Below are 25,134 nucleotides of genomic sequence, written 5' to 3' on the forward strand. Positions count from 1 at the left end.
ATGGTTATAGGCCTATTTTCAAATTTCGAATTTTTTATTACGTCAAGTTTTCATTTTGCGTTTTAAAATAGACCCTTGCGAAGCACGGGTTACCTGCTAGTCAGGTATAAGATTAAACTAACTAACTAAGATTTTCAATTTTAAAGCTGATCAATTCACTTTTACTCTTGCCACAAATCACTATTGAAAATGTCAATAACTCGGTATGTACAGTGCAAGTTCAGAAGAAGTACAGTGGATAGAATGGAAGTAATTATCTCTACAAGTCTTATCTCTACAAGAGTGGCTATTGTTAACTCCTTTGAAAATGTTTGAGTTGAGTCTTTTCTAAATGTTTGAAATTTAGTAATTTAGTTATTACGGCCACTTTAATACAAAGTGAAACAGAATAACAGGAACTTTTAAAAACACCATAACACATTAGTGGGAAGGGCAAAAATGATTTTAATCAAACTAATGTAAAGTTCAAGACTTGCCATTTGAGAATTATTAATAGCATCTATAGTGAGGTCCACGTTATAATGACAGTATTTGATCAACTTTGGTTTTGCTATCCTTGTCTATCATTCGACAAAGCCGGTGGTACTATCCTTTTCTAGGTCCACAACGATGCCAAGTAAGTTTTTGACAGTGTAGAAATATAATTAAATTATGCAGAGAATCGGCATCGCTATTTTTCTATCTTTATTCACTGTAATTATAACGTGGACTTCACTATATCATTTTTTGAAATTACTTCTTCAAGATGGCTTCCTCCTGAACGAATACAGTCTTGAAATCTGTGTTGACGATTCCTCATTGATCGCTGCATTATCTGCGTTTTCTGGTCCCATGATCTGTCCATTTGCGATTTTCTGTTTGTGGAGCTATCTCAAATCAAACGTTCTCACAACTTGACCAATATCATAAAAGACAATTAAAAATGAAATTAACAATATCCCAGCTGAAATCGTTCATGAATCTCAACACAGATTTCAAGAGTGTATTCGTGCAGGAGGAAGCCATCTTGAAGAAGTAATTGTCAAAAAGTGATAGATGTTATTAATAATTCTCGAATGGCAAGTCTTGAACTTCACATTAGTTTGAATAAAATCAGTTTTGCCCTTCTCACTAATATTTTATGGCGTTTTCTAATGTTCCCGACCTTCCCGTTATTCTGGGTCATCCGGTATATATATGTTGAGTACAAATCAGAGGGAGTAGGAGCCATAAAGTTTAGATGATGATTAAACTGTGAATATTGAAAATCATCTCAGCTTTTAGAGTAGGCTATCTCATATGCCCAAGTCATTTATACATCATCCCAAGTCATCTAGACATCTAGATTTCTTGACCGAATCACTTCTTCATTGCGAAGCAATGCAAGTTATGATCTAATTCTGTAGACAAACTTTTCAAATTTTGAACAACACTTTTCAACCCCATTCTCAACTACAATATTCAAGGTAAACGTAGAATTGGTTCCTTTATTGAACCATATTGAACGTTTCACTAGCGATGCCAGTAAAAAGATTGATAAAATATCTGTGATGGTATCGTATGGGAAAATGGCAATGCAGTCATTGTCATAGTCACGTTTGAATTAAATTTCGAAAAACTAGAAAATTGAACACAAAATGAAATAAAGAGAAAATAGTGTAAAGTTTCAGCTATTTTGAATTATTTAGGAATGTCTAATTTCGTCAAGGAAAAAAGTTTCCAATTGTAGAAATGAGAAAATAAAAACTACGACTACTGTTATAAAAGTTGCGACTACGCCCCGTTTTGGAAAAACAATTTTCTGACTCCAGCTGCTTAAAGTCTAGAACTTAGCTAAATTCCGAGCTTGGAAACCGGCCCTTAAACTCCTGAGAACATTTTTTCACTGTACCAGTCACTGACTCTAGTAGGTACTCAAGTGGAATTTGTTTATGAAGAGGGTACTCAGGAACAAAGAATGCTACATAATAAAGTGGAATTGGCTGCAAGCGTTTCGTTTAATAGTACTCTCAATTTGGATGTCATTACAATATAACAATAATGGATAATTTCAAAGATGAAATATACAATGATGGATGATGATGCAAGTTGAAACAAGTTACAAAGGCAATTATAATGATAGACCTACTATTTTATCTATACATGACTGATTTAAGAGATATTGTGGAGCTCCATGATACAATTCCATAGTTTGATACAATAATTATTGTAATATTGTAACAAACTATATTTATCTCTATTTGATGAACTATAATTGTCTCTTCCAGTCCTTAATTTTCAAGGAGTAGGACATAAAACAGTCTTTCTTTGTCTCTTTTTTGTCTTCTTGTCTTTCTTTTGTAATAAAATGATAACAGAGACAACCAGAAAAATTTTTTTTTTCAAAAGAAGGTTCTCAGATTGGTTTTTGTAGCATTCAATTCAAACACGATTAAAATTCAACAGCCTTTCGTGCAAACGATCCCATGGTATAGGTCTTTTATGTTCCTAATTTCAAGCCGATTTCCTGCTAACTCAAGCCAATCACTGTCGACTTCTGTCTATTATTACTGTGTTACTGGGGTGAGAAAGTTTGAACGGCACAGTATGAAAGACTACCAGTGTCACATAGCTTCACAAAAACGAAATACAAGGACTATCGGCTGAGTTAAAAGAGAAATTTGTAACATTATCGCTGTATACCATAGGATATCTTCTTATGCTATCTTTTCTCACAAAATGATACTCTATCACCATAAAATGATACTGTATCATCACAAAATGATACTGCATCACCACAAAATGATACTGTATCACCATACGATACAGTATCAACACAATATGATACACTACACCATAATTTGATACAAAACTTCTAAACTTTGAATGAATTCTACAATACAAACCATGGGATATCTTCTTATGCTATCTTTTCTCTATTGCATAGATGATACAGTATCACCACAAAATGATATTGTATCACCACACACGATACAGTATCATCACAATATGAAACAGTATCATCACAATATGAAACAGTATCATCTCAAATTGATACACCTTAATTAAATAAAAAACTTCCAAACTTTGAATGAATTCTACAAACCATGGGATATCTTCTTATGTTATCTTTTCTCTATGGTGAAAATGAATACTAATCAATCAAAATTAGGCTACTCAATAATTTATTTTCAATTTATTTACATTCCTATAACACCGATAATATATAATTTGAAGCAGTCGTGAAACAATAATTTATATATTTTGATAGTGTATGCACATAATTTTTGATAGTTTAATAAATCAAAGATGGATTAAGTTAACTTCGTTTCTCGCGACATTCGTGGCATGTACAGTTGGATGATATTGGAGGTTGAGTGGAGACCGGAGATTGTTGAAGGAGAGGAACGGGGAACGTCTTGTAGACTGGGAATATAGAGCCACCCCTGCAATAATTACAAAACCATATTTCACTCTTCTATCATACTTGAACCACTATGAAAAATCACCTCAAAGTCTCTAAAAAAAAGCAGAATTATAGTCCGTGAAAATTTACTCCAGACTTGGAGGAATATGCAGCGCAGAGAAATGGAGGGAGATCAGCCAATTACAGTGATTAATAGAGACATAGGTAGAAGCGCAGTTGCCAATTTGTCAGTCGTCTGACCGTTTTCAGATGGGAAACTTGGCATGTGTAGCATGAGCACATGAACAGTCACTAGAAGTTGGAGATCGCTGGCCGCTTCAAAACGGCAACATCGCGCCTCTGTATCCCTCCCGCTGTATGCTTTCTCTACTGCGCATGTCCATCCCAAGTCGGAAGTAAATTTTCACGGACTATAGTAGGATTAGTAGGCTAGATTCATTATTGTGTGGTCCACATTATAATGACAGTGAAGAAAGATAGTAGAACAGCGTTGCCGATTCTATGCCTTGCCACACTGCCTTTTATATAGAATAGCTGATACTAATATATCTGATATTATCTGTTCATTGACGGTAATATAAAGGCTCAACTCACACTTACGCGACTCAGGTCGAGAAGAGACTCGACTCTAGTCGAGAGCATGTGTTTTCAAATGGTGACGTCACGGAGACTAGAATCGACTGGTCTGAGTGTCACCATTTGGAAACACATGCTCTCGACTAGAGTCGAGTCCCTTCTCGACCTAAGTCGCGTAAGTGTGAGTTGAGCGTAACTGTTCATTCTTCTTTAAAAAAATCATATTTTATTCATCAAGAACATATATATTCACCAATGATTTATTAACAATGTTCTACAATTGAGATAAAATATTTTGTTAATTGATTATACTTCTAAATTGTTAAAAACCAATCTGGCAATGTTGAAGAGCAAGAAAAGGATAGCCTTATCTGCTTTGTCGAATGATAGACAACGATAGCAACACAATTTCTAATCAAATACTGCCATTATAACGTGGACTTCACTATTATCATAAAACACCATCTTACTCCTATTTTATTAATGCTCTATTGTGAATTCTCAATAATACTTTCCCCAATAAAAATGACTTAACCTTCCGGCAGTCGCGCTGTTGTAAAAAGTACAACAGTGTCAGTTTTTTGCTGCACAAAACTATTGAATGGAGTGGTGTCAGTGAATGAGTCACCTATGCATTCCAAAACTTTCCCCCCATCACTCCACTGACTTGCAGTATCAACCGAGCAATGGTTCAGTCTTAAGGTGCCATTTAGTCGCCACAGTGCATAAGTCGCACTTTGCATAAGATAGGGAAAGACTGTATACGGGGACTGTAAACGAACCAATAACACAAAATTGATGGCTTTGCTTGATGTACCTTATTGGGCTATGAAATGGCAATCATCCAAATGTTCATAGGCGTAAAATATTCCAAGAAGATGGAAAAGGTAATTATACAATATTAATTAATATGTTTTGACAGTAAGTTAAACAGAGTACATAAAACTTGGAAAATTGAATGTTGTACAAAATACAACACGCGACTGCTCGTGTGATTGAGTAGGGCGCGACTACCGGAAGGTTAAGCAACAAACTAGAAGACGTTTATCGACTGGATAAATATTCTGAAAGTATACAAAACTACAATAATTGGAAAAATATTTCGATTCTAAAATGTTTCTACTCACCCAAACGGAGGCGTTGTGTGAAAAAACGCAGGCGACAGCATATTTAGCAGAGCGGTTCCGTTGCAAGGCAACACCTGGTGTGCCTGGGGCGGCTGGGGGGTCTGATCAAGGGGGGGAACCTCAGCTAGGCGGGAGGGGGCCCCTGCACCCCCCAGAAAAGGCCTGAATGCTGATCGGAGATCGGTTGGGTCACTGCTTATCAGATTACTGCTCGGTTTGTTGGAGATTACTGTGGCGACAGAAGAAATAATATATTACAATATAGATGATAAATAATATAATTATAATTTATATATTTTCTGTATAGGGCTACTTGTAATAAAAATAGAAAGAAAACTATGTTGTGATTAAATAATTCAAAAAGGGTACTGAGATTTTTATTTTTCTTCCTATTTTTATAATTATAATTATATTGGAACATAATAAACGTTAACAAGTACTATTCATTTCATCACAAGACAACTAGTTTCAACTTTTCAAAATCCATTTTCAAGTGTAAAAAATAAACAACTATTTCATACACTTGAAACTATAACTGTGTTGTAATAAAATAAAAGGGTACCTGATAACTTTGAATAAAATTGTGTTTAAATAATTTCAGTAGCCCAAAAAAGAAAAATGAATATTTTAATAATTATATTACATAGATTTGTCTTCATGTTGAATACTTATTTGTACAAGTAGTTAGGAACATGAATGACATGTATCCTATTCCAAAATAATTGTAGAAAACACAGTTTTAATTTTGTCACATCCACATTAATTTATTAAATTTGTTAACCGGTCTGCAGTTTTGGGTTGAAACCAACACATTTTCAGCTGCACTAGGTTTCAACTCAAAACTGCAGTTCTGCCAACAATTAAAAAAATGTGAATGTCACAAAATTAAAACTGTGTTTTTTTCAATTATGGATATGTTATACAATATCAATACTCATCCAACCTATTATTCCAAAATAAAATGAACTGATTCTGATCAGATAAGAATTCTTAACTAAGAAGAAGTCTTCAACTGATAAGAAGTCTTAACTAATAAGACTGATTCTGGAAGAATAATTTCAAGTTTTATTTAACTTGGTATTTAAATAGAATTTATTCCAATTTACTCCGTTGCAAAGGCAACTTCTAAATGTAGAATTAAATGAGATGAATTATAATCCTTCAAGTCAATAAGTAACTGCAGTGAGGCTCACGTTATAATGGCAGTATTTGATCAACATTGGTGTTGCTATCCTTGTCTATCAGTCGACAAAGCAGATATCGCTATCCTTTTCCAGCTCAGCAAGGCTGCCAGATCGTATTTCGACAATGTAGAAAGATAATTAATCAACAAAATATCAATATCTCAATTATGAAAAGTTATTATTGAATAATAGAAAAATATATTTTCTTGGCGAATAACATATATATAGTTTATAATTTTGAACTAGAATGAACAGTTAATATTACATCAGATATACCGGTATCAGCTATCCTATATAGAACGCAGTGGCAAGACAGAGAGTCGGTAACACTGTTCTCCTATCTTTCTCCACTGCCATTATAACGTGGACCTCACTGTATACGTGAAAATCAATACAGTAAGCTAAATGTAATCACTTCTTGCTATTAGAAAAAACGACTAGCAGTCAGATATTTTACAATAAATGAATAATTCATAAATAATCATTATCATTGGTTGACAACCAAGATCTCGTTGTCAAAGTTAGAGATCAATTCATTTATTGTAAAATATCTGACTGCTAGCAGTTTTTTTCTAATAGCAAAAAGTGATTTAATAATATGCAGTTCGTGATGAAAAAAACATTGAAGAATTCTAAATGTAATATCAATACGTCAACCATAATATTGTTCAAACACTCACCATATGGCGTATGTGTGATGGTGTCATGCATTGGTGACTGCGGTCTACCGCGGTGTCTTTCTGTGGTGACCGCCGTGCTCGTGGTGACACCAGGTGAACACCGCATGCCCCCTCCAGTCAGCGAGGCACACTGTTCTATGGCTTTCAGGAGATCATGTCCGCTGCGTCTCAGAACCAACTCTAACACTGACCTGAAACGGCCAAAACAATGAAATCAGTATCAATTCCTTTCAAAAGTAAGAAGCTTTACATAGAAAGAATTAAGAATAGAATAAAAGAAATAAATAAATAAGATGTAATTCTTCCACTTTGTGGGGCTTTATTATATTATAGTCACAAGTGTGACAGTAATTAGCGATCTGAATCAATCTTAATCCTGTCAAACTCATTTCAAAAGTTATTCTAAAACTGATCTCTGGGTGCCGGTTGCACAAAAGCCGGTTAAATTTTGACCGTGAATAATTCCACGAGAACCAATCAGAGAAGCCATCTTTTCAAAAACACCTTCTTTGATTGGTTCTCATGAAATCAATCACGATTAAAATTTAACCGGCCTTTGTGCAACCGGGCCTATGAGTCTCAAAACTATTTTAAAAATATTTTTAAATAGGCTTTACTTTTCCCCTGTCCTGCGGATAAGTTCTACCCTACCACTTATTGAATTGACCCTACTGATATTGAATGATTTTTCTCGAACTACTTGATAGATGACTATATATTAAAATATTCGGTACTAAACCAAATATAACAGGTACGCAAAATAATTGCTATCACCTCCATTTAAAACCTTACACAAATTTTGTGTTCTTACTACGAATAAAAAAATATCACTACATCTCACCAAACATTAATTCAGCAGTCTAGAATAATAGTTAAGAGAATAATAATAGTTAATAGTTTGACATCAAATTATTCTATCTGTGCTATCAACTCCATTTAAAACCTAATCCTAAATTAAACGAGTTCTCGAACCTATCTTACATTTTATTATATATAGTTAATAGTTTGATATCAAATTATTGTATCCGTGCTATCACCTCCATTTAAAACCTTACCCTAAAATAAACAAGTTCTCAAACCTAAATTACATTTTATTATTACTTTCATTATTTCTCATTATCGCACTAATAATTCAGAGAAATACAGGAGATATATTATTTACTATCATCTTGAGACAAACCCTGATTCTAAGAATTACCACAAGCAAAAAGCTCATGTGGGCATCAGCCGCAGTAAAAAAAGAAATCCATAAAAATATTCTCACCTTATAAAGAAAAATATATTTTATAGGTAAATAAAATATATTTGAGATGTAATTGATAATTATTATCAAGAACCAACAATTTATATCAGGTATATCAGATTAATAACAACAATTTAAAAACTTGTAGTACCCTTTATTATTAAAAACTTTAAAATATTTCAACGACTAGAGTTTCGACCATAACTTAGGTCATTTTTAAGTTGAAATGTCAGGTATATTCAGGGGTTTTCAGGTATATCTGATATACAGGGATGATTTAAATCACAGCTATCAACTATAGAAGGCAGTGGAAACGGAGTATCGACAACAGTGCTTCCCTATGATTTCCTTTGATTTTATAACGAGAATCTTACTATAGAAATAAATAACTCGAAAATTTCCTTGCCTTTTCTTATCGGGGAAGAGTGTGACTAACATATCGAGCGATTGATTGATTGATTGATTGATTGAGTACTTTATTTATGTAGATTACAATATATACTGGCTTATACACTTATATACAATAGCTTACAATACAGCAAAATTATAGATGAATTTACATAATATAGACTAAGAAAATAATTATTGAACTGTATATGATATGCGAAAAATCAATTTGTAATATAATAACTATAGATAGTTATATTGTTATGCATCTACATAAATTGGCGGAGCTTTGGACATATCAATGTCCATTCTTCGGAATAGCGATAGAGACTTGTAAGCTGATGAATTGGATAGACAGGGTACCACCTCAAAATTCATTATTTTTCATCATTGGTATAATATAGAAAATATACTGTTCACTTCAGCTGAAACCACAATTCTAGAAAAAAAAACAAAACTCAAAACGTGACTAGTATATTGAGCGGCAGAGACTTGTAAGATTTACTGAATTGTATAGACAGGGTACCACCTCACAATTAATTATTTTTCATCATCGAACTAGGAATAATACATACAATAAACTGTTCACTTCAGCTGAAACCCTGATTCTAGAAACAAAAACCTTGAAACTTCTCTCACCTTTTCTTATCGGGAAAGAGTGTGACCAGCATATCAAGCGGAAGAGGTTTATACGATGCAGAAGTGGAGAGACAGGGTGATGTGTCCATCTTGTCAGGACTTGAAGCTTTCTCGTCTGTTGGATCCGATGACGTGGAGGTGTCAACTGCAGGAGGAGGGGAATCCCCCTCTTGGGGTGAGGAGGGAGTGCATTTCGTCGAGCTTGGTTGATCGTGGTTGCTGTTATCTGAAAAAAAATCATTTATTTATTATTAATAGAAAACAATTATAAAAACATTAAGTACCCTTTAATTTAAAACATTTCTAAACTTCGAAGGGTACTTCATATTTTTATATTGTTTTTATCAATTTCTATAAAGTAGCCCATACAAAGTGAACTGATTTTATTTATTTATGAATTTTAAGTATTGTAGAAGATCATTTAGAAGGAACAACTACTCTAAACTAGAAAACCAGTATTAGAAATATTCAACTTATCTGAACGTTGAATGAAAAAGACTGAGAAATTGTCAAAAACCACTGATTTATTGATAATTAGAAAGACCGGTTTCGGTTATTACACCATTGTCAATCTCTGATAAACAATATGTTTGTTTATCTGATGTTTATCAGAGATTGACAATGGTGTAATAACCGAAACCGGTCTTTCTAATTATCAATAAATCAGTGGTTTTTGACAATTTCTCAGTCTTTTTCATTCAATATGAATAATTACCACAATATCAACTTCTCAACTACACAAAAAGTTATCAGAACGTAATGAAACACTAGAATATTCCGTTTTGAACTATTTCAACGACACTACAGTCTAATTCCTTTGAATATTAGTTATTAAAACTAGTACTTCTTCTTCTTCTTCTTCTTCTTCTTCTTTATCTTCTTCTTCTTCTTCTTCTTCTTCTTCTTCTTCTTCTTCTTCTTCTTCTTCTTCTTCTTCTTCTTCTTCTTCTTCTTCTTCTTCTTCTTCTTTCTTCTTCTTCTTCTTCTTCTTCTTCTTCTTCTTCTTCTTCTTCTTTCTTCTTCTTCTTCTTCTTCTTCTTCTTCTTCTTCTTCTTCTTCTTCTTCTTCTTCTTCTTCTTCTTCTTCTTCTTCTTCTTCTTCTTCTTCTTCTTCTTCTTCTTCTTCTGGTACTCACCGTGGAGCGCATTCGGATTTTTAGAATCCATTCTCAACACTCTTATCAATATTCAAAGATATTAGACTGATATTAGATATTAGATTAGTAACTAGTATTCAAATATATTAGACTGTATAGTGTCGTTAAAAATAGTTCAAAAACGGATTGTTACTTGCAGTTTGTCATGGATAATAAAATAGATGAGTACTAGAATATTTTCTAGTATCTAGATTATATTAATGTTATTCAAAAAAGGATAGGGCGAAGCTATAATGTTGAGATAACTGGTAATCTCGACCTATATTAATAAAACCGTAGAAAAACATAAAACTATTGTGCGATTCCTTTGAAAGTTAGCAAGCTAAGCGAATAATAGAGACATAAGACACGTGGCTTATATCATGCCAACGTTAGTAGACAGAAGGTTGATCACTCACAGGTGTAAGATTCGAAGTGGTGGGGGGAACGCCAGCGTGACGTCACGTGTAGTAAAAAAGTGATAGAGTAACCACACTGAGCATACAGTTTATTCACTGTATCTTCAAATACATCGTCGTTTACCCCTCAAGATTGACCTAGAACTTAAAAATTCTCCATACTTATAGCGAATTGATCACCGATTCTAATGATGTTGTTTAATATTTCAAGTTCATTCAACTTGTATGAATGAAATGAAGTTGAAAGTTTTTCAAGAATCTAAACACGTGACACGAAAAAGTTAATACGCTGGAAAAGCGTTAGTAGACTATTAAACGTTATACTATTATAATTTCAGATTAACTCATAAAAAATCTTGATAAACCAATGCATTGCAATAAAAAAATAAACCGATCCCGATAAATCCAATGGATTTCATTCATATAAATGCACTGAACACATGGTATCGAGCACATGTTCTACGAGAATCAAAATATCTCATCCCCGAAATTCACAAGCTGATGTATAGCCAAACTACAAAATATAAACACGACCTAGAAGATAAAGAAACCTTAAGGTTTGAAAGGGAAGGTTATGAGGTGGGTTTTTGCTTTTATATTATTGAAAATGTTGTATTATTCAAATGTTTTGATAATTATTGTAAAGCAGAAACTGAAAACTTGCATGTCAGAAAATGTTTGTGTTATATAAACTGACTATAGGTCACCGTATGATTTTCAAGAATGCGATATTCTGCCTACTCTGTACTACAGCCTACGTCACGGCTGCAGTTCCCCCACTCCAATTGTATTTCAACTAAAATACTATAGATGAGTGACCAACCTTCTGTCTACTAACTTTGATATCATGCCATAAGAAGGACTGAAGCTTTGAAAATTTTATTCCTCGTCTTCCTCTTTTATTACTCGTCTCATCAAACTGCCTGCGTTCGGTCGTTTTATTAGTTCGCTCCTTTTAAGTCTATTCAATTCAGTTATTCAAAAATATTATCTTCACCGTGTAATTTTTGTGTAATAAACGATTCGATTTGATTAGATATCACGAATTTATTGAAAATTTAAGTATAATAGTAGACCATTAGACGGAACAACTCTAAACTAGAAAACCAGCATTAGAAATATTCAACTACTCTGAACGTAATGAAACACTGGAATATTGTCTAATACCTAGATGATATTATTGTTATTTTAGAAAATTATTTGTACCATGACTATTTTGTGCAATAACCGATTTGATTTGATTAGATATCACGAATTTATTGAAAATTTAAGTATTGTAGAAGACCATTAGAAGCAACAACTACTCTGAACTAGAAAACCAGTATTGGAAAGATTCAACTAATCTGAACGTAATGAAACACTAGAATATTGTCTAATATCTAGATTATATTATTGTTATTTAAAACTATTATTTTTACCATGTAATTTCTGTGCAATAAACGATTTCATTTAATTAGATATCATGAATGTATTGAAAATTTAAGTATTGTAGAAGGCCTTTAGAAGGAACAACTACTCTAAACTAGAAAACCAGCATTAGAAAGATTCAACTACTCTAAACGTAATGAAACACTAGAATATTGTCTAATATATCTAGATTATATTAATTTTATTTAAAACGATTATTTGTACCATGTATTTTTGTGCAATAAATGATTTGATTTGATATCACGAATTTGATGAAAATTTACATACATGTTTCAACAACTGATGATGTCATCCTCAGTATCTTGATGACACTGAAGTCTTGATGTCAGACACTACAGATGATGAAACCATAGGTGTTGAAACATTTATGTAACTTTTTCATAAATTCGTGGTATTATTAGACAAAAAAGCATCAGAAGGACTCTAAATGCAATCAACATCTATATGCAATCGATGAATTACTGTTAATTTCAAGCGTAGTGCAGTGATTATCGAATATCAAAATATTGATAATTTATTATTTCTACTTTTACAAGAAAGCAGCAATTTCAATATTGACTTTCAAAATTTACTCAATGAAAATGAAAATTGTATCCTATACTGTGAAGCTAAAATTGATAAATGATCGATACTGTTAAGTAATATGTGTCACTTCATATGCGACTGTCGGCCTCAGTAACCACTTTTTAGCGCTAGTTTTATAATCAGTTTTTATATCACCATCTCAAACAAGTCTAGTACCTGAAGATGCAAATACTCAATTGGCATTTCATTTTATCTTGTAATAGTATTTTCCCATGTTGTAAAATTTGTATTGCTTTTATTATGTACTGTATTATTTCTAAGATGTTGTAATTTTTTATTTCTGCTAATGAAAACATTTCAAACATTTTAAATACCTAATAAACCCAAGGAAATTAAAACGAGAATACAAATGTAAAAAAAGAATACCGGTATTTAAATGCGCTATTTTGGGAAATCTTTGTTTTTTGCTAGATCACATTGTTTGCACTACTGCAGACTCATCAGGATTTAGTCTATCTTTCAGAATCAACTGAGGATAAACACTAACCGAATGAGTGTCTCTATTGGAACTCTATTAGTCGAATTTTTTGACATACAATTATTAATTTTTCTCCATAGCTCTTGAAATTGAATCAAATTCTTAATTCGCTTTTTTTTTCAAAGTAGTCCTCAATAATTATTCCGTTCTACAATGGCACTAGATTTTTACACAAATACGCCACAATAAACAATATTTTCCCTTGAGAAAGTTTACTGCAATCTAAGACGTTGGTTAATGAACAATTTTCTTCAAAATTAGACCGTAATCCAGCACTTTTCAATTTAACACTTCAATTCTAATTCAGATAGGAGACTAAGAAACGATGACTTGACATATTTAAGTTTTTAATTTTTACATTTTGATCTATTTTAGACTTCAAGACTTCGAATCTTTGAATATTTTGTTCCAAGACTTCAATTATACCTTGGATAAATAAAAATCTCAGGAATAATGAAGATAAACTTGACTGATTTAATATTATTATTGTTAAATTTTGATCAATTAAGGCCATTTTTTCTAAGAATATGAGAAATGAAACTAGGTAAATTAAAAAAAAACAAAAATGCAAACAAACTTGGAACTTACCTTGATCTGATAGCACCATACTGAAAATCGGTCCCGGTGGTAAAAAGGGATACTTTTTACCAGTCATTACTTCTGTTAAGCCCAGTGCTATTGTGTCCTCTGCCGCCTGTTGTCTTTTCAATGCTACCTGCAAGAATTTGTATAGATTTAGATTTTCAGTGTATCCCACCATTGAAGAATTATCTTATCCACAAATTACCGTTGTTGAGATGATCAACATTATTCTAGTATGGTGGGGGGATTAACAAATTAAATTATCCATGAATTACAGTGTTAATTCACATTAAAAATAAAATAAATTATAAAACATTTCAAGATATGGTACAGTGTGTAGGCATATAAATTCAAAATTATTTATTTGTTTTCGAGCAACGATTTTGGTGAATCATTATAAGATTATCAATTGATGAAATTTGTTGAATAGTAATTATTAATGCTGTGGAATTTCTACAACATTGACAGTGACTCAGACGAATTTCTACAACATTGACAGTGACTCAGTCGAATTTCTATAACATTGACAGTGACATAATCGAATTTCTAAATACAATTCTTCAAAAGTATTTGAATTCAAAAGTAAGACATTACAAACATACTGCAGTAGGCTGAAATTTAGCCTATATCTCAATAAAGTTTTTTTTATTCAAAACTCTGGAGACTTCGAATTTCTGTAGGGAAACCATAATTTATGTCTAAAAGTTTTAGTTTCAGATGGAACTGAGATATTGTATTTATTAAAAATTATTAGTAAACAATATCCAAATTGACAGCATTTAATCTGGATTTTCGTTCAATAATAATTTCTAGTTTTAGTTTCCAACACTTATATTAAATATAAGATGAAGAAAAGTATATTTTTGTAGGGAAATGACTGCATTGTTATTTGACTGGATGTCGTGTCAAATACATAGAAAAAAGTGTGTTAATACATCGCAGCTCGGAATGGATCCAGAAACCATCACCGAAAAAAAATATATCCTAAAGTTCTAAATCATCTCTCTGTGGAATTTATTCATATCCACTCAAGTCCTGCGACTCAATTGTCTTAATGTGGTGGGAATGAAATGCATTTTCATATAAGTATATGTCAAAGGAATTACCTGTGCGGCCATAACTCGTTGCCTTTCAGCGATTAGACTGCATTTGGCACAAGAACACGATTTGAACATACACTGCTTCTTGTGGCCTTTCAGCCATGATATCATGCCATGATTCCTGCATCGGGCACACTTCGGGTGACGACCTGCAAATTAACACCAAAATGCAACTGAAATCGGTGGTTCGGAACCCACCTAGTAGGTCCAACTGTAGTCCATTCATTCCGCACCAGTCTAGATGGATATCAATCCTTTATTGCTGTGTTGCTGTTGATTTATAAACTCATTTTCGGAAGTATAAGGCTCCTATGCAGGGGCGGCTGGCTTAGCTGGGGGCCCTCGGCTATGGCTGATTATGGGCCCCCCACCGGGGGTCAAGGGATATCGAATAGCCCCCAGTAAGAGGGGTGAGGGTTCGGGGCCCTCCCCCGGAAAATTTCAATCAATTCATTTATTTCACAATCAAACATAATACAAAATAAAAATCTGGTGTGGTACACTCACACAACTTTCCTTGCTCATTGATCTATAAGCCTCATTCTTAAACGAGGATAATTTCGGGGAATACATTATGCCGATTGGCGGCTAAATAATTAAAACTATGATTATACTATTGTTATTGTTTTCAGAGTACATTTTCCTTGTTTGAATTATGAAATAAATGATTTTTTAAAAGTTGTCAAAACAGCTGTTCTACAAATAAAATATCGACATGTGTTCTTTTGAATAAACTGCTCTACCTACCTACCTCACGCACGAGAAGGAGGCTACAAAGTAAATTCTCAGGAATGAGGTGGACCCCCTGTTAGTTTCCCAGGGAGGAGACTCATGCCAGTTAATAGAGCTGATAAATAACTATACAGGGTATGAATTAAAAAAAATCTGTCAGCCATTTTTGAGAAAATCGTGATAGAAATTTAACAAAATTCATTCTTTTCAGGAATATTACGGAGCTCCTGAAATTTTCCCAGAAATGAGACTCATGTCAGTTGATAGGGCTATAAATAGCTATCTAGCGTATAGATTTGAAGAAAATCGTTAGAGCCGTTTTCGAGAAAACGTAAAAATGTTTTTTTAGCCATTATCCGCCATTTTTCCGCCATTTGAATTGAATCTTATTGAAATTCTTATTGTCGGATCCTCATGGTATAAGGACCTTAAGTTTAAAATTTCAAGTCAATCGGTTAATTAGGATGGAGTTATCGTGTTGACACACACACACACCACACACACCACACACACACCCACCCAAAAATCATGTTTTTGGACTCAAGGGACCTTGAAACGTATAGAAAACATGAAATTAGGGTACCTTAAATTTTTTTGGAAAGCGATACTTTCCTCACCTATGGTAATAGAGCAAGGAAAAGTAAAAAGATATAAAAATAACAACCCGTTTTGTATGAATGATGCCTAGTAACTGATTTTACACCGTTTTGGAGTATATAATATGTCTAAAAATTAGTGGCATTGGTAGTTTATTATTAAAAATATTTGTAATTTTAATGAGGAAATACTTTTTTCGAATTTGCACTAATTGGGAGTAACTATAATTAAACTAGGTTTGTTAATAAAAAAACTCATTTCGTGGTTTATGCGCCCTTGTATAAGAGCCCTTTTTTGGTTTGGCTGCTCAGCGAGTTGAATATCCCTTCACCTTCTTACTACGAAAAATATAAAAGTCCAGGTGACTTTGCAAAGGCAGGCCTCACATTTTGGGGCCCCCTTCGGGGCCCTTGGCCTCGGGCCCTCGGGGGTCCCGACTAGCCGACCTGGCCAGACCGCCCCTGCTCCTATGTAATTGCTGAATTTCTCTTGAATAGAATATCAATTTTCGATCAGAGGGATTGCTTCAGTCATGATAATAGTATTTGTGCAACTAGTGCGCAAAGTGACAGTTTGCTGCACCGAAAGAACGTTTACGCCCGAGCCGTAGGCGAGGGCGGAATGGTTCTTGAGTGCAGCAGAGGAACTTTGCGCACGTATTTCTCTTTATGTTTATAATTATGTTTAAATGTTAATATTTATGTTTATATGTTCCGCATTTACGGCGAAACGCAGCAATAGATTTTAATGAAATTTAACAGTTATGTTCCTTTTTAAATTGCGCGTCGACGTATATACAAGGTTTTTGGAAATTTTGCATTTCGAGGATGATATAAAAGGAAAAGGAGCCTCCTTCATACGCCAATATTAGAGTAAAAATCAGACTATAGAATTATTCATCATAAATCAGCTGTCGAGTGGATTATAAATATTGTTTGCAATGACTCTTGCAACTCAATATCTCAATGTAACTTAGTGAAAAAATCTGTTATATGCACTATTAATATTGCATGCAGTGAGGCATGCAACTGATAACTTGAAGTAGCATAGTATTTTCTCCCGACTTTTCTTTGCTTTCAACTCGGTGAGCTTTTGATGATAGTAGCACAGCTGTTTACATCAAATTACTAGTAGTTCTGTGAACAGTAGACCTCACGCAGTATTCTCATCCACAAGTACCTGATTGGAACTATAGACCTTATGGAAATACAGCAATAGACTGGCTTCTCCACACTTCTGTGTAATCACTTGTTAGCTGATTTATGATGAATAATTCTATAGTATTATTTTTACTCTAATATTGACGTATGAAGGAGGCTCCTTTTTCCTATCATATTATCCTTGAAATGCAAAATTTCCAAAAAACTTGTATATACGTCGACGCGCAATTTAAAAAGGAACATACCTGTCAAATTTCATGAAAATCTATTACCGCGTTTCGCCGTAAATGCGCAACATAAAAACATTTAAACATTCAAAAATTTAAACATTAAGAGAAATGCCAACCCGTCGACTTGAATCTTAGACCCCACTTCGCTCGGTCAATTAGCATTGTCGATACAACAGCCCGAACAGCCATTAGTCGTTTATACACCGATATCTCGCCGACACAACAGGACATGACAGAATTTACTCTGATGGACAGTATCAGAGGAGACTATGGTTTATAACTGCGCGAGGTCTACTGTTCACAGAACTACTAGTATTGTATAAGTAACTTAAATACGATGAAAATCAAGTCAAGTAGCTTTTAGAAATGTGAAGCATCCCAAAAATAAACAATTGGAAATCATTTTCCCGGTCTGACAAATATTTTTTGAATAGTAGCGCTCATTGAATTTCCATGTGGCTGTTTACCCTGTTGTCAATATTTGCAGTAGCAGAAGTCTTCGGGGTGATTTACAGCATTTAATTTGGATTTTCGTTTAATTATAATTAATAATAGAAGACAAAGTATCCCAAAAATTAATAGAACAATGAAACAGGTGGACCATGCATTGCATGGAAACAAAGCATCTCCAAATTAATGTACTATATAGCCTACTAGCAATTGAATAGGCTATTCCTTCTAGAAATATTAATTAATAACAAAGTATCTCAGAAATCAAGTTATTTTAGTGTAATACAAACAATAGAGTAGGGTGTTTCTCCAAGAATTAAAATGCTCATAACCTAAACCTATTCGAGTGAACAGAAGAAGAAATAGTAATAAAGTAAACTATATTTTAGATATAAGAAAATCTTCAACGAACCACCTCAAAGATGATGAGTGTGATTTGATACTTGAAAATTCTAGAAGACTGAACATTTTGTGAATTGAAGAACTACAAGCCTTAACCTATTTCGGATTATGTGTTATCTTAATTTGGGAGAGGAATAGCACAAGGTACCTTAATTTTCTCTCCCTATCATTTTGATGATTTACTTATTGTATGAATCAATAAAGAATAAGGCTAGGCACACACCAGTTAGTGTGACAAGACGATAAGACACGTTTAGTCACAATACTTCACATAGTTGCTTTTGAAGACATGTCTAATTGCAATGACTAATCAGTGTGTGTTGCGTATGATGTAGGTATAATGATTAGATATAATGCGTAGGTATAATGCGTGGATTTGCGTATAATGTAGGTACTTATTGTAAAAATGAATAAAGAATGAATGATACAATCAAGTAGGCTTATCTATCTTTTATGAATGAAATGATATATGACAAAGTATCATGAAAATAAGTACCTACGTAATACAAGCACTTAACTACTTCGATTTGCTTTTATGAAAGGACAAATTAATGACAAATCACCCAAAAGACAAGTGTACTATAATACAAGAAATCAAGCAGGTTCTCTGCTATCTATTAAATGGAAAGATTTATTTATTCAATACTTCAGAATTACACAACTTACAGAAAAGGCCCACGACCAAGACGGCTTGAATCATAGTTTAAACAACAGTCCAAATGTAGTTGAATTTTGTGTGATTTTCACATTTTTTAACTATCTTACACTCCTGATTACAATCCAAAAACCAAACATTTCTAGGAGTGATCCGTGGACCGTGGTCTAGTGGATATACCGTAGAGCTTGTGTAGCAGCCTGAAGGTCCCGGGTTGTAACAAAGATAAGCGAGTTAGAAACTTTTTAGACAGATCACTCCCGTGTTATCGGATGGGCACGTTACTATCACTCCCGACTAACGTATGACAGTCGTTATCGGAGTATATCGGTCATGTCAGAGGCCTTGAAATTGATCAGGTGCGACCTGAAAGCTCTGACACCAGACCTGAGCCAGCCAGGTCACTCGATATTATTATTACCGAAGTAAGAAGCTCATTGACGGGTTAAATGATAAATATATATTCACAGGTGAGGTGAGATCTTCACGCCAGGAACTCCCCAACAACACAAAGCCATGATAATTTATTTTTACAGATAATTTGAAAATAATTCTTAAATGGGATGAAACAATGAATTAAGTAAAAATTACAAGTCAATTGAAGATTAAACTTAAAAACTTGAACAAACTACTGTAAAATTTTGAGACCAAGAAACCAAATACCCACTATATTTAAAACTCAATTCCATTTAAATTAAATTCATTTCCAATAATAAGTTCAATTCTACAATATGATTGTAATGAGTATGAGAGACTCGTTTTAAAAGTAACGACTTGATTTTTTCTCAATAGTTATTATTGTGTTCCTTAATAATAAGTTTAATTTTACAATATTATTACAAATATATGATTAGGTACATAATACAGATAAGATAACTCAAGGAAATATTAAGTTTCATAGCAGCACCCTACCTTTTCTTCGAAGATCAGTAGCAACACGATCCCTATCCCTATCTCGCTCACTCATTCTGACAAGTTCCTAATAGAGACAGAAAATCTTTCCAGATCTTTCTAGAGACTTTGGGCACAAATGTCGTGTAACACTGTCTCTCCAACAAAAACTGCGGCTACATCCCAACTAAAGTCTCACTAGAGTCTGCCTAGGTTACATGCAGTTTCCCCTCCGATTGCTACACCCTTTTTTCGAAAATATCGACCCTAATTTTGGAGACCGGCCATTGGGTGAAAGCTGGGGCCACCCTGTTTTGGGGCGTGGCTGGGTTTGGGGTGGAGTCCCACCAATATGGGGATTTTCGGATACAAATTTCGGAGAAGTAGACGACTTTGTGGACTGTAGATGTGGATCGTATGAAGAGATTGTGTAATATGGATACGAAATTCAAGAAGGAAATTTGCTTTCTATGGACACTCTTTAAGGAGAAGAGATTGATTGAGTACTTTATTTATGTAGATTACAATATATACTGTCTTATACACTTATATACAATAGCTTACAATACAGCAAAATTATAGATGAATTTACATGATATAGACTAAGAAAATAATTATTGAACTGTATATGATATGAAAAAGCAATTTGTAATATAATAACTATAGATAATAATTATATTGTTATGCATCTACATAAATTGGCGGAGCTTTGGACATATCAATGTCCATTCTTTGGAAAGAATATTAAAAATATCCTCCCCACTAACTCTCTACCAAAAGGAGAGGAGAAAAAGAAGAAAAGATAGAAAGAAGCAGAGATGAAAGGAGATGAAACGAAGAGTGAGTTAGCGAAGAATGATGAAAAAGAGTTAGCGGAAAATGTTAAGAGAATAGGAGAAGATAAAAATGATAAGCGAAGAATGATTAGAGAAATTAGGAGAAGAGGTGAAAAGAAGTGGGAAGAAGAATGAAAAGAGAAACTGAAGATAAAAGTGGAAAAATTGAAACAGTAGAGAAGTAGCAAGAAAATCTGGTGTAGCGCACCACAACTTTCCTTGCCGTGATGAAAATTTATCACCCGACGCTAGTGTTCCCGCGCATCTCAAATCTACTATTCAAAGATCCAAGCCAGCTGGTGACAGGACAATAAGGCTGGAGACACACGAAGTTTGCTATCTCTTCATAGTGAATGATTTAATAGAATCAACAGTTGCCAACAGTTTGCAATTGAAATAATAACATTTTCTCGAATTTCGAGCTTATTTTCAATTTTAGGTGAAAATGTTATTGAACATTAATTGTAGAGATTTTCATGCTCAATCTTTTACACTTGGAATTTTTTGTTTAAATTGTATCTGTGAAGCCTGATAATTGGGAATCTAAAATCAAACTTTGCTTAGATGAGGCGGAGCTCCTGAAATTTTTACAGACATAGGACTTGTGGCAGTTGATAGAACTTATCAATGACTATTCTAGGCATACATTTGATCAAAATCGTTGGAGCCGTTTCTAAGAAAATCGTGAAAAACCCTGTTTTTGACAAAATTTTCGTCATTTTAGTCGCCATCTTGAATTGCATTTGATCGAAATTGTTCGTGTCGGATCCTTATATTGTAAGGACCTTAAGTTCCAAATTTCAAGTCATTCCGTTAATTGGGAGATGAGATATCGTGTACACAGATGCACTCATACACACACACACACACACACACACACACACACACACACACACACACACACACACACATGCAGACCAATACCCAGGGGACCTTGAAACGTATAGAAATTTGGAAATTGGGGTACCTTAATTTTTTCGGAAAACAATACTCTCCTTACTTATGGTAATAGGGCAAGGAAAGTAAAAATGAGACGTAAAAGTATGAAGAACATACACAAATGAGAGAGGAGGAAATCGAAATCAGAGCTCAGGAAAACACTAAAGCAATAGAAATTGAGGAAAAATGGATAAAGAGGAAATGACGAAGAGAAGGGAGGAATAATTGAAAGAGGGTAAAGAAAAGAGACTGAGAGAAGAATACATAGATGATGTAGAATATAGAAAGAAAGCTGAGGGTGGATATGTGGAATAGTAGAAAGTGGAGAAGGCGATTGAAAAGAGTATGGACGGGAACAAGAAGAGATCGAAAGATGGAGAGAATAAAAACAAAAGAAACAGTGAGAATATGATGTAAGTAGATGAGCTAGTAGCCAATAAGAGAACACTAAAGGAAGAGCAGATGGAGAAGAAAAATTAAAAAAATGAGAGAGAAGCAGTAGGCCTAGGACCAGAGGAGAAAAACAAGATCTCAAGAAGAAATAAAACGTAGTTATGTGATATTTAGAAACAGATGAATGAATAACTTATAAAATTACGTCAGCTACACCGGAAATTTAGCACAAACATGCGCGTGACACCTACCGTCTTCTATATACCGTGGCAATTATAACTAATTGACATTATGATATTGTAATCAATTGATTGTAATTTTAAATTTCTAATTGTATTTTCCGTTTTTGGTGAAAAGCACAATGAGGAAAAGAAAACGTGATGATGAAAAGAAAAGGACAGAGAAACGATTCTGCTGTAAAAGAAGCCAGAAGAACAGGTATATATAGGGTGTACATATCCCATAATTCAAGTGAGCGTGTCTAGTACAATGAGAATATAATTATTCCTATGATTTCCAATGGGACAATTCCCTCCAGCCCGGCCAAGCGAGTAAGAATATAAGAATAGTCCCATTGGAATCAGTTGCTCCATTTCACCATACTGCTAGGGGGGGGGGGCAAAAACCAAGAGGTATGAGGGGGGGAAGAAATACCCCCAAAGGATAGAGGGTCCTGGGTTTTTCCCAATAAATGTTACATTCGAAGATGTTATTATATTCTTCATTTTTTCCAGTTTTATACAAATGTGGTTGAAGTATCAATACAAACATATACATTATTAAATCATGAAATATTTATTAGAAATATAGGCCTACAGAGAAATATAGCCCTAAAGTAGGAATACACTGAAACAGATTTCTTAAAAATCATGGAAACAGATAAATTTTTCTTTTACAATGACAATTACATCTATTTCATTGGGGATCATATTCTAATTGGAGAATAACTTTCAGTGAGAAATCTAAGGAAACATTAAGCTGTTCCCATAATTCTCACCAACTCTGTACATACATTTTTTTTATTGTCTGATTGTTCCCTTTCTTTTGCTTTCACTGTGACATCTTGCAACTTGTTAATTCTCACGTTGAAATTTATGCAATAACTCACTTATTGTGCCCAGATCAATAATTGTACCCATTCTATATTTAAGCTTCAACTATACCACAGAGAAAAATATATTCTTTATTACTCCGTACCCGTAGCCATACTTTCAAGGCAATTTTGCTACATTGTTGATACTGTAGAAGGAATTATACTACTGCTGTTTAAACAAAGTATTAAATCAGTATGAGATTCTAAGGATTCGTTTGGATAGACCCGAATTTTCATTATTTATCTGATCATTGGGGGGGGGGCCTTGGCCCCCCCCCCCTGCTCCCCCTAAATAGCGCCCCTGATTGGAATACATGAAAATTATATTTTCAGACACCTTTACTGATACCATAGAGAAACAATAACGTAAGTAGATATCCCATGGTATAGGGCGTTTATGTCGCAACTTTTACAGTTATCTCAAGTCGATTACTATCGATTATTGAAGATTTTTACTATTTTGGCCGGGTAAGTGTGTATGAACAACATAATATGAGAGACTACCACCGTCACACACCTTTTTGGGAAATAAATACGTGGACTATCGGCTTGGGATAACAGTAAAAGTTGCGACATAATCGCCCTATACCATGGGATATCTACTTACGCTATTGTTTCTCTATGCTGATACTGACACATGAAGATCCAGCTTAAATAGGAGAGGAAATAGGCATTAGGTTGAGTGAAGAAGGATGAGAAGAAGATCCCGTTCTATAAATATGTTTCTGGGAGGAGCGAAACCCCATTTGATACAGTAGATTGGAGTATCTATGGGTTGGGGGTGGAGTCGACCCGGAATATCGAATAATCGGAATCACTGAGCAGTCGCCAACTTCAGTTGGGTGGCTACATTTTCGATACACGGCCAGCGCAGAGAGGGCAATGCCGCAGAAGAAGAGGGAAGATAGGAGATGAGGAAGAAGAAAAGGAAGATGGCAAAGAAGAGGAGATGATGATGATGATAGATGTAAAAGAAAAAGAAGAAGACAGGAGATGAACAAGAAGAAGAAAGAGGAGAAAAATAGATGGAAGAAAAAAAAGAGGAGGGGGAGGAGGAGAAAGAGAAGGATAAAAAGAAGATGAAGAAGAAAGTAAAAAATAAAAACGGAGATGAAAGAAGAAGAAAAAGAAGAAGATGGAAGGAGAAGATTATGATTTACTTCTTTGAAGAAGAAAAAGATGAAAGGAAGGAAAGGAGATAAAATAATAAAATGGGGATGAAAAGAGAAGAAGGAGATGAAAAAGACAAAGATGGAGATGGAAGGAGGAGAATGAAGGAGAAGAAAATGAAAGGAAAAAAGAAGAAGAAGAACATTAAAAGTAGAAGATCATGAAGATGAGAAAACTAAGAGGATGAAAGAGGAAGAAGAAGATGAGAGAAGGAAAAGAAGATTAAAGGAGAAATAGAAGACGATAAAAAAGAGAAAAGAAGATGAAAGGGAAAAGAAGAAAAAAAGACGAAAAGTAATAAAAAGGTGGACACGTGAAGAAGAAAGTGCAAGAGTGAGCAGGAGAAATGAAAGAGAAGTAGGATACCAGAAATGAAATGATACCAGAGTATCGTAAAGAAAAAAGGTTTTCGAGAATGATTCAGAACATCATCTTGACTTGAATTATGAATGCAGTGTCCAAATTGAATAGAATTTGAATTATACAGGGTGATTCTTAATTATGGTAAAATAATTTAATACGTGATAGTAGAGGTAAAAATAAGAAAAAAAGTCTCATAAACATAATACTGTATCCATAAACGCTTCATTAGCGAGCTATACAGGGTGAAAGATTTCGCCCGGATTTCAGTTCCTCTG

At 34.0% G+C, this 25,134-nt stretch overlaps 1 protein-coding gene across 1 annotated transcript; it reads right to left on the minus strand.

Moving 5' to 3' along the window:
- Positions 1–1,921: 1,921 nt before the first annotated feature.
- Positions 1,922–20,270, minus strand: LOC111057521 (doublesex- and mab-3-related transcription factor A2-like). The gene is made up of 7 exons (XM_039439866.1): positions 20,087–20,270; positions 14,955–15,097; positions 13,855–13,981; positions 9,222–9,447; positions 6,953–7,143; positions 5,089–5,317; positions 1,922–3,404 (listed from the first exon to the last, which is right to left on the minus strand). Exons 1-7 carry the CDS (start codon positions 20,139–20,141, stop codon positions 3,278–3,280), a joined length of 1,098 nt encoding a protein of 365 aa, XP_039295800.1. The 5' UTR covers positions 20,142–20,270; the 3' UTR covers positions 1,922–3,277.
- Positions 20,271–25,134: the final 4,864 nt, after the last annotated feature.

This window comes from Nilaparvata lugens, chromosome 13 (genome assembly GCF_014356525.2).
Source record: "Nilaparvata lugens isolate BPH chromosome 13, ASM1435652v1, whole genome shotgun sequence".
Taxonomy (NCBI): domain Eukaryota; kingdom Metazoa; phylum Arthropoda; class Insecta; order Hemiptera; family Delphacidae; genus Nilaparvata; species Nilaparvata lugens.